Below are 9,910 nucleotides of genomic sequence, written 5' to 3' on the forward strand. Positions count from 1 at the left end.
GTAGCTTGTGGGCGTTTCCTTTTTGGTCGCATGGTTGGTCAACTCACCGGGTGGTGGGAGGGTACCGGACGCTGATTGGCTAGAAGTACATAGGTTCGAGGAGTAGCCGCTGCTGATTGGATGCTCCAGACCAAACCCCCGTCCGTGTGTCAGATGTGTTTTCAGCATGCTATGTCTATGTCGCTCCCTCTTCTTTCAGCATCTCATCCTAACATCTCCTTAGATTGTTCAATGCGTCTCTAAACTCTTTATATCCATTGAGGTGAAGCTCGGAGGGGAGGGGCCGAGCTGTCGACTGCCTGTTGCTGCTCCGGAGGATTAGCAGAAGCTAAAGGTGGCTAAGCTAGCTAATAATAACACCACGGCCAGTGACACATTGAGCTCCGGGCACGTTTTGGGATTCCTCGCTTCTCCTTCGCGTGTCTCGCCGCAGAGATGCAGGTCAGTGACTGCTTCGTGTCCGCGCCCGGGAAGGCCATCCTGCACGGAGAGCACGCCGTGGTGCACGGAAAGGTAACAGGACGAGAGTGGATCTAACTCTGATGACTTTAAGTTTTCCACCTAATGTCGAGTTTGTGTGGGAGACACTGGGAGACAGGAGGAGACAGTGGGAGACAGGAGGAGACACTGGAAGACAGGAGGAGACAGTGGGAGACACTGGGAGACAGTGGGAGACAGGAGGAGACACTGGGAGACAGTGGTAGACACTGGGAGACAGTGGGAGACAGGAGGAGACAGTGGGAGACACTGGGAGACAGGAGGAGACACTGGGAGACAGTAGTAGACATTGGGAGACAGGGGGAGACAGGAGGAGACAGGAGGAGACACTGGGAGACAGGAGGAGACACTGGGAGACAGGAGGAAACAGTGGGAGACAGTGGGAGACAGGAGGAGACAGTGGGAGACAGGAGGAGACACTGGGAGACAGGAGGAGACAGTGGGAGACAGTGGGAGACAGTGGGAGACAGGAGGAGACAGTGGGAGACACTGGGAGACAGGAGGAGACACTGGGAGACAGGAGGAGACACTGGGAGACAGGAGGAGACAGTGGGAGACAGGGGGAGACACTGGGAGACACTGGGAGACAGGAGGAGACACTGGGAGACAGGAGGAGACAGGAGGAGACACTGGGAGACAGGAGGAGACAGTGGGAGACAGGAGGAGACACTGGGAGACAGGAGGAGACACGGGTAGACAGGGGGAGACAGTGGGAGACAGGAGGAGACAGTGGGAGACAGAGGGAGACACGGGGAGACAGTGGGAGACAGTGGGAGACAGGAGGAGACACTGGGAGACACTGGGAGACAGGAGGAGACAGGAGGAGACAGAGGGAGACAGTAGGAGACAGTGGGAGACACGGGGAGACAGGAGGAGACAGGAGGAGACAGTGGAAGACAGGAGGAGACAGTGGGAGAAACTGGGAGACAGGAGGAGACAGGAGGAGACAGTGGGAGACAGGAGGAGACACTGGGAGACACTGGGAGACAGTGGGAGCTGGGAGACAGGAGGAGACAGTTGGAGACACTGGGAGACAGGGGGAGACAGTGGGTGACACTGGGAGACAGGGGGAGACAGGAGGAGACAGGGGGAGACACTGGGAGACAGGAGGAGACAGGAGGAGACAGTGGCTCTGTAGGTCAACAGGAACAATCGTATTACTCTAATTGTAGAAGTGAGGGCTTGCAGGGCAATGTTCCTGATCTCTCCCATAACTGACTCCACTCCAATAACTTTCTGGGACTGTTTGCAAAACATCATATTGCCCTAATCCCAAAATCCTGCTATACCTTAGAGAAAACAGGTAGATTTTAAAAGAGTGTATTTTTTAAGTAGGCTGAACTTTGCACCTCCTGCCCTGTGTTGTTGCTCCTCGTCAGGTGGCTCTCGCTGTCAGTTTGAACCTGAGGACATTTCTGCGGCTGAAGGCCACCGCTTCTGGCAAAGTTTGCATCAATCTCCCAAATATTGACACATTCCTCTGCTGGGACGTCTCTGAGCTGCAGCAGCTGACACCTTATTCCTGTGGTAAGAAATGATGCTGCACCTACACACTCTGCAAGTTGTTATAATCACATTTCCCTTAGTTATATTCATGCAGATAAACTTCCATGTTGAGACCGTGCTTGAGTTTTATTTGCTAGTTGCAAATAGTTGATCACCTAGCTGCTCAGTGCAGTTGAAGGAGCTGTGAGAGCACCAGGTTGTTTTATCAACTATTTATTATCTATCCTCAGCTGATTAAACTAGACTTTTCTAACTTTTACTGCAGACATGATCATTTAATCATGAATAGAGTCTCTCTCTCTTCTCTCCCTTCTTGTCCACCCATCTCACAACAAAATTATTGTTTTGTATAATACTTACGACGGCTGTCACTAACTTTAGAGTAATCATTTAGTGAGTAAATTGTGTTATAGTGTTAATTGTGAAATTAATAATTGCTTTTTTTAATTAATAGAGTGATGACAGCTCAACAGGCTGCACCTGCAACATTAACATGTATTCAATAAACCTACATATCAAAGTGTTCAGTGTTATGATATTGTACAACTCTGATGTTTGCTGTGTCATTAATAACAGCTAAGAGGGAGGAGCTGAAATGTCTGAATCCGGAGCTTGTGAGGCGACTACGGGAATTTGTTGGTGTTACTAATGGAAAACTGGATACTTGCGACATGGCCACCATAGCCTTCCTCTATATCTACCTCTCAGTGTTTGGATCAGGGTGAGACAGAAGTACAGTTCTTCTAAGCATTTGTTTGGTTTAGTTTCTACAGCTTGTTAGTATAATTGCTCCAAAAATCGCAATTACACATTGCAGACTTTCTGTACAAAAGGACCCTACAGGCCATGAAAAGCAATAGCAATGCTTTTAAAATGGATAATTATTATGTGTGTCAGAGAATTTGAGGTGACAAATATTATGTGTTTGTCACATAGATATGTTTCTTGCTAAATATTGAATATGCACAAAATAATTACTGAAATGTAGAAAAGCTAACATTTGCTGTCACACATGCACAGAAGCTGAATAATGTTTCTGTTATTAATTCGTGCCCTCTGGAGGATAATGTTTTTTATTGATTGTTTAGTTTAACTTAGTTGTGGAAGTGTTTCATTTAAAACGAATCATAAAAAAGTACAAAATACAGCTGTGAAAAAGACAAAAGCTGCAGCCGGACCACTCTGCAGCAGGTTGAAAGCTGTGTGGAGATGGTGGACTGTGAAGTGAACTGCTGTGTATCATAGTGGGCTTTATTACATTCTGTGCTCTGCAATAAAACAATAATATATCTTCTCGCTTTTGTGTCAACTAAAGGCAGTGAACAACATTAGCACAACACAACAAAGGTCACATGTCTTTAAGTTTTATTACAGTGCTGTTTCTGCCTCACTGCTCTCGTGCACTGTTCCAGTGTAGTCTTGCTCTCTTAACTCTTTACAAATCAATTAAAAATGCTGTATCTGCAATAATGTTGGTGAGGACCTTTTTAAGAAAGAAGCTGTTAGAAAACCCCTCTACTGTGAAATGAAGTTAGTAAAGAGAGACAGACAGGAAGGCCGGATGTTAGCTCTAGCGGCTCCGGCAGCTGCAAACAAGGAAGATGCTCAGGAACATTAGAGCTGCAGGTTGTTGGGAGGTTTAATCAGAACTGACACGGTGCTGGCGTGTCTGAGAGAGGTGATGGGTTCTGACAGCGTGGCCACTAATGAGAGTCTGGCACGGGGCCACACTGCAGCCTTTAACAAGTCTGGATGTGTTTTTCCCTTGAGAGAAAGAGCCAGACAATTAGTTTAGAGTATTCTCCTGTCTTCCCAAAAGCAGCTTCCCTGACAGACATCGACAGCAGTCTTAAGCAAGCTTCTGTTGCATATATAGTTGTGTATGGATTGCTGTACTGTACAGTTATGTAAGGGTTGTACATAGGGTAGCTGTAGCAGTTAATGTGAATAGTAACAAGGTGATATAATAAGTTATTTATTGATTTAACTTAAGATTTTGTTTGTAAAAAGGCACCAAAAGGGATTGTAATTGAGTAATAGTTTAAATTCTTGAGAGAAATTCTCAATTGTGTTTAAAAAAAAAAAATTCTGAGGAGGCTCCACAAGTTTCTATGGCCTGTGCAGTAAATGCTTTTATCACTGTAAAAATAATCATCTCTTGATAATATTAATAATGGTTATTAGTCATATCTGCAGTATTTAAGTCATAGAAGCTCAATTCTATCTTGTTTATCTTTCTCAGCGAGCTGCCCAGCCTGACGGTGTCTGTGTGGTCGGAGCTGCCGACTGGAGCTGGGCTGGGGTCGAGTGCTGCCTTCACAGTGTGTTTAGCTGCAGCTCTGCTCTGTGCAAGTGGAGCCATTCCCAGTCCGCTCAAAGAGTGGGATCACACTGCCAGGTAAAAAAGAATGCAGAAAAAAACCACATCCAGCTTTGATGCCACGTTTACAGTCAGCAGGGACAGTTGTATGTAAACAGAATAATGAGGCCTAATGAACATGCTCTGAAAAATAAGTGACTCATATCACAGTCGGCCAAGAACTTCTTTGGCTTTACGTTTATCAGTAGTTTAAGACTTTAAATCAGATTATAAATCTCAGGTATACAAATTTATACAGGGTTGTGGGTCAATAAATACTTTTTTGCTTACATTACCTGTCGTAATTACGTTTTTGATGAATGTGTCAAGTATGACGTATATATGTTCTTTATCTAACCAGGTGGTTTTTTTGTTAAAAAAAAAGAAGCATAATTTTGTTACAAACCAACACAGAATCTAAAAAGAACCCAGAGAAATTTTGTTAACAGAAATAACAGTAAATCAAATATCAGATTTAATACAAAGATTATTTTATTTTAACGCCATTGTAATTTTTCTTTCAAATTAGATTATATATGTTAATGGTATTTGTACCACGCAATTTGTAACATTTCAGATCATTTCTTCTTATCGTTGCCATCTAGGTTTATCTTCGAAATTGCAATTGAATATTTAATGACAAAAACATAATCTTAGTCTTTCTCTTTGAAAAATAAGATTGCCAGTTGGATATTCTCATGCTGAAAATCTGTATAATTTGTATAATCATTAACTGAACTTTCATTGGTCTGTCCTGCCCTTACACCAGAGTCTGGTGTGGAGATAAACTGGTATTAGAGTTTGGGTCAGAGAGTCTGTTGGGCTTTAACGTTGTTCTCTTCATTTAACATTTTTTACAGGTGGCGCCAGGAGGATCTGGAGCTGATCAACAGCTGGGCTTTCCAAGGGGAAACCATCATCCATGGTAATCCTTCAGGAGTGGACAACGCTGTAGGAACATGGGGTGAGGCCTGAAATCTTCCTCCAATAAATGTGGTGTTCCACCTCCCTATGTCTCTGTAATGGAATCATCAGAGTGTCGGATACCTCCACCTTTCATTATCGCCTGATCGTTATCTGTTTAATGATTTTGAGTTCCCTTTTATGTAGGAGGCATGCTGAGATTCTTGGCTGGAAAGATAATGCCACTGAGCAGGTACTGACATTTATTAACATTTTTAAATCTAATTCCATTTAAAGTGAGTCCTGAATGAATTAATAAAATTATAATATTTTTTTTTCCCTCACAGAAAACAAATATAGTCTTGGTAAAGTAAGTGCATGTGAATAATGTGTGAACTCTGTGATCCGTCTGCTCTATTTCCAGGGTGCCGTTATTAAGAATCCTCCTCACTAACACAAAAGTACCACGTAGCACCAAGGTACTTGTTGCCGGGGTGAAGGACAAAATTAACAAGGTACTAAATGCTTTCTCTCTCCCCCGTGTGTTACATGTCGGCGCTGTAATTAATATAATAGGCGGTGCTTTTGCATGGCAGATACTCCAGAGTCTGGTGTTGAGTGCCTTCATAAAATATTGAAATTAAACTCTTAGCCAGCGCCCCCGTGTGCTGTTGCCTTGGTGACACCAGCAGGTGTGCAGTTCTCTGCCTCAGTCAGTGATGGGCCTGCACGGTGTTGTGGCAGTGTTGTGATCAGGCAACAGCGCAACTGAGAGTCAAACCTGACTTTTAACAATCTGTGTTTGTACAGAGTGTGTCTGTCACAAAGCTGTTCGGATTTTTATAAAGGAAGACAAAGTTGTTTTGATTGTGACCTGCAGTAATGGCTTCAAGGGAACCTGCGGTGGTGTTGAAGATGCTGATTCCTCCTCTTCTTGTTTCCCTCCTGTAGCTCCCCTCGGTCCTGAACCCTGTGCTCGACTCAGTTGATGCCATTTCCGCCACTTGTGAGAAAGTCCTCTCAGACATGACGTCTGAGCCAATCACAGGGGAGCACTACAATATTCTGGAGGTACAAATATTATGTATTAAATACATTATGTAAAGCACATTCAATTTGAAATATATTGGGATGGTGAAATGTAATTGTTGTTTAAAGAGCGCATATTCATATCTGTACAACAGTCCCCTTATGAAACTAATATTAAATTCACTTGATCTGGATTTTTAGTTGGATTCAAATAACAACTTAAAGACATAAAAAATTCTGGATCCGCTAAATTTGAATGGTTCCATGTCCCGTTCTTGTATCCCAAAATAATAATAAGAACTGTGCCACTCAGTACAGCACACACCTAGCCTGACGTTGTCATACTCATTATTCTAGTCAGAATATGAGTCTGAGACCGCTCCATTGGGCTGTGATTATGGGGCGTGTTTCAACAGAACCAGGAAACAAAATGCCTCTTCATTCAATTGGATAGACCTACAACCAATCAGAGCAACGTAGTATGTGACGTATGTCAAGCGACGCATAGTTGTTGTCAGTTTCACGAGTTTATTAACTCTCTAAATAAATCAATGGAAATGCTGCTAATGCCGCTCGTATATCCACCGGAGGCAAAGCCCCCAGGAAGCAGCTGGAGACCAGGGGCTGCTTGTGAGAGCCCCGGCCACCGGCGGCGTGAAGAAGCCCGCTACGGATCTCTCTCAGAGCCTCGCGGCCGGAGACCGGGACCGCGACGGGACCGGGACCGCGACCGGCCCGGGACCGCGACCGGCAGCATCGTGGGCCAGCTGATAAATTAAACTTTTTATGAATCCCGTAGGAGGACGGCAAAAACATCTGTTCGATCTACAAATGACTTGATCACGTTTCTCTGTTCCTCTTTCAAAATGAATGCGCTGTCGATGTCTGCTGGAACAGACTCGATGGCAGCATCTACACATCTCAGCTCTGCAGGCAGCGCTCTCTGGTGACGTGGTTGATTACGTCACTGTATATCATCTGTCAATCACCGTATAAAGCCCGCCCTGACGATTTGATTGGTCCGATCAGCTCCTGATCGGCCATAGTTTCTCCCCAACGGAGCGACTCCAGACCGAACTTCCCGAACAACAAATGTTGTGGGCGGGGCTAAGTTCGTCTGGCACCCAGGCTAGCACACACCTCCACCAAGGCCCAACACTCTCCTCAAATTCAACCAAGCAACACCAAATTTCACACACTCATGAATTTTTCCTTGGAAGACAGTGAAAATGTCCCATCTTGCAATGTTCAAGAAAGTGACAAATAAATCCTGGATCTGCCTCATGAACCGAATCCACACCAAAGTTGAAAGTGCTCTTCCCTCACCTATACAACATTCTTTCACCAAGTTCAGGGAATATCTGTTCAGTTGTTTTTGTGTGTTCCTGCTGACTCACAAACAGAGAGTGGTGAAAACGCAAACCTCCTTGGTGGAGAGGATTATAAAAGGTAATTAATATCATTTATAGGACCTAATCGACATCAACCAGCACCATCTGAATGCGATGGGGGTGGGACATCCTGACCTGGACAGGCTGTGCCGGGTCACGCTGACCAGAGGGCTCCACAGCAAGTTGACCGGTGCAGGGGGAGGAGGCTGTGGAATCACACTGCTGAGACCAGGTACTGTGGCACAACTGTTGTGCTGCGTGTGTCATAACCCGTTTTTTAAAAATGTATAAAGATAAACTCAAGGGTTAGTGTCTGTCTTAGATCTTCGTCAATTATCAGTTTAAATAATGCACACAATTAAAATCAATCACCTAGTTAAGGCAACTTACTTACTGCAACTGCATTTTGCCTCAAGTGAATTAGAACTTCTGAGGGAAGTTTGATTCAGATTCCTGTTGGCAACAAATGTTCTGCTATCATCAAACGCTCCCTCACTCTTCCTTTCTGAAACAAACTACTTGAGTGGCAGGAAGTGATGAGAAGGGGCTTTGGCTGTGTGGGTACTACTGTGCAGTTATGATGAAACTTTCTATCATTCCCCCCTTTGACAAAACAAACAAATCAAGAAGTTGCGAGAGGAATCTTTGTTTATGCCTGCAGCCTGTAGGAGGCTGAATTTTAACACGTTTGAAATCCTCCAAATAGATTTCCAAAAGCTCCCTATTTGTTTTCTTAGCAGGTGTTTCCCCTGCCTGTGAATTGCTGCTTTTCTCAAATAAATCATCTAGTCTCTGTCTTTGTGATGTTTTTAGTCACTAGAATAAGCAAACACTAAGTAATTTAATTGGAGTTTTTTGTTAAATTCTGCTCTGGCATCTGAATTTTTTTAATTTTAATTGGACGTGTGGTTAGCATTAGTGTTGCTGTGCAGCTGAAGTGCTGCAGAACCCTCATTATTTAACATTAATGGACTTAATGATCAAAGAGATTAGTTTTCCTTGATGGAGAGGTTACAGGTTGCCCCCCCACCCTTGTGCCCTGTCCTTGAGCACCTCTAACATAATTGATTTCAGTCTTAAACATTCTGCAGCACCTTTCCCTCTGTAATAGATGTTTTGATGTGTAACTGCAGCCCACCCTCCTAATGCCTGTTTATTTTGTAGAGACAGACTCGGCTGTGGTCCAGGGCACAGTGCAGGACTTAAGAGACTGCGGCTTTGACTGCTGGGAAACCAGTATTGGCGGGCCCGGTGTCCAGCAGCACTCTCCTTTGTCTGTTAAGGACGACGTTCTGGAGGTGTTAAACCAGTACTGACAACCAGCTGGTCGTGGATGAACAGGAGGACACGTGTCTGTTGTTGTTACCTCAGGACCTGGAGCTGAACTAATCATTCGAGAGACATTTCACATGGAGCCGAGCTGGAAAAGCTGTTAATTATATTAATTAATTACAATATAGATTTTCTAATGTTGTCTTAAGTTTACAATCTAACTACATAGGAACTGTGTGTGTGGTGTTTTTTTCGGTGAAGCATCTTTATGGAGGGTTAGCTTGTCAACGACCTCAGGGGTACACGTTTGTTTACTGAGCTCTTTAGCCACTAGATGGCATTAGAGCTGCACAAATGCTTATAATGAAATGATTCCTGTTAAGAGGCTGTGAGGAATTTAATTAATATGTAAGTGAAGCTCTGGCAGGATTAATTTATATTTTCATCCAAATGTTAATGCAGCAGGGCCAACTTATTTTAATGGATTAGATGACCGTCAGCCATTAATTACTTCTGGAATTATAACACAGTGTTGTTGGATAACAGCTATAATAAATGAAAAATCTCATTTATAATTATTTAGGATTTGTTTTACAAAAAATAAAACTGGAGAAAAAGTTTGACAATGTTTTGTTTGGGGGGGGGGGGGGGGAGGGGTCAACAACAAAACCAGTGATGATTGTTTAGTTCTTAAATCTTCACAGTTCTACAAAGGAAATGGTAAAGCCACCAATAAATTCAGAGTATTATTCATACTGAGGGCAGCATAATACATGTAATGAATTATCATTAATAAGACCACTTCAAACATGACATTTACACACTGCTGTATACAGTTGCAATCAGAAATATTTAACCCCCTCACCTCAAAATACATTATAGTGATGTGGATGACAGATAATGACAATAAATGACAAAAAAACCTCATCAAACAACAAAATATATTTATTAA

The 9,910-nt window shown here is 43.4% G+C and overlaps 1 protein-coding gene across 1 annotated transcript; it reads left to right on the forward strand.

The window, feature by feature from the left end:
* Positions 1-154: 154 nt before the first annotated feature.
* On the forward strand, positions 155-9,578 carry mvk (mevalonate kinase). Its single transcript, XM_061071521.1, has 10 exons — positions 155-513; positions 1,878-2,025; positions 2,581-2,725; positions 4,247-4,402; positions 5,224-5,327; positions 5,474-5,519; positions 5,691-5,781; positions 6,218-6,337; positions 7,765-7,918; positions 8,851-9,578. Exons 1-10 carry the CDS (start codon positions 436-438, stop codon positions 9,000-9,002), a joined length of 1,194 nt encoding a protein of 397 aa, XP_060927504.1. The 5' UTR covers positions 155-435; the 3' UTR covers positions 9,003-9,578.
* The last annotated feature ends 332 nt before the right edge of the window (positions 9,579-9,910 follow it).

The sequence above is a fragment of the Limanda limanda genome, chromosome 5 (genome assembly GCF_963576545.1).
Source record: "Limanda limanda chromosome 5, fLimLim1.1, whole genome shotgun sequence".
NCBI lineage: Eukaryota > Metazoa > Chordata > Actinopteri > Pleuronectiformes > Pleuronectidae > Limanda > Limanda limanda.

Coding starts and splice junctions, on each gene's coding strand:
- mvk (XM_061071521.1), top strand. CDS start 436: ATGCAGGTCAGTGACTGCTTCGTGTCCGCGCCCGGGAAGGCCATCCTG. Junction 5,328..5,473: donor CAACGCTGTAGGAACATGGG/GTGAGGCCTGAA, acceptor CCTTTTATGTAG/GAGGCATGCTGAGATTCTTG. Junction 5,520..5,690: donor AAGATAATGCCACTGAGCAG/GTACTGACATTT, acceptor CTCTATTTCCAG/GGTGCCGTTATTAAGAATCC.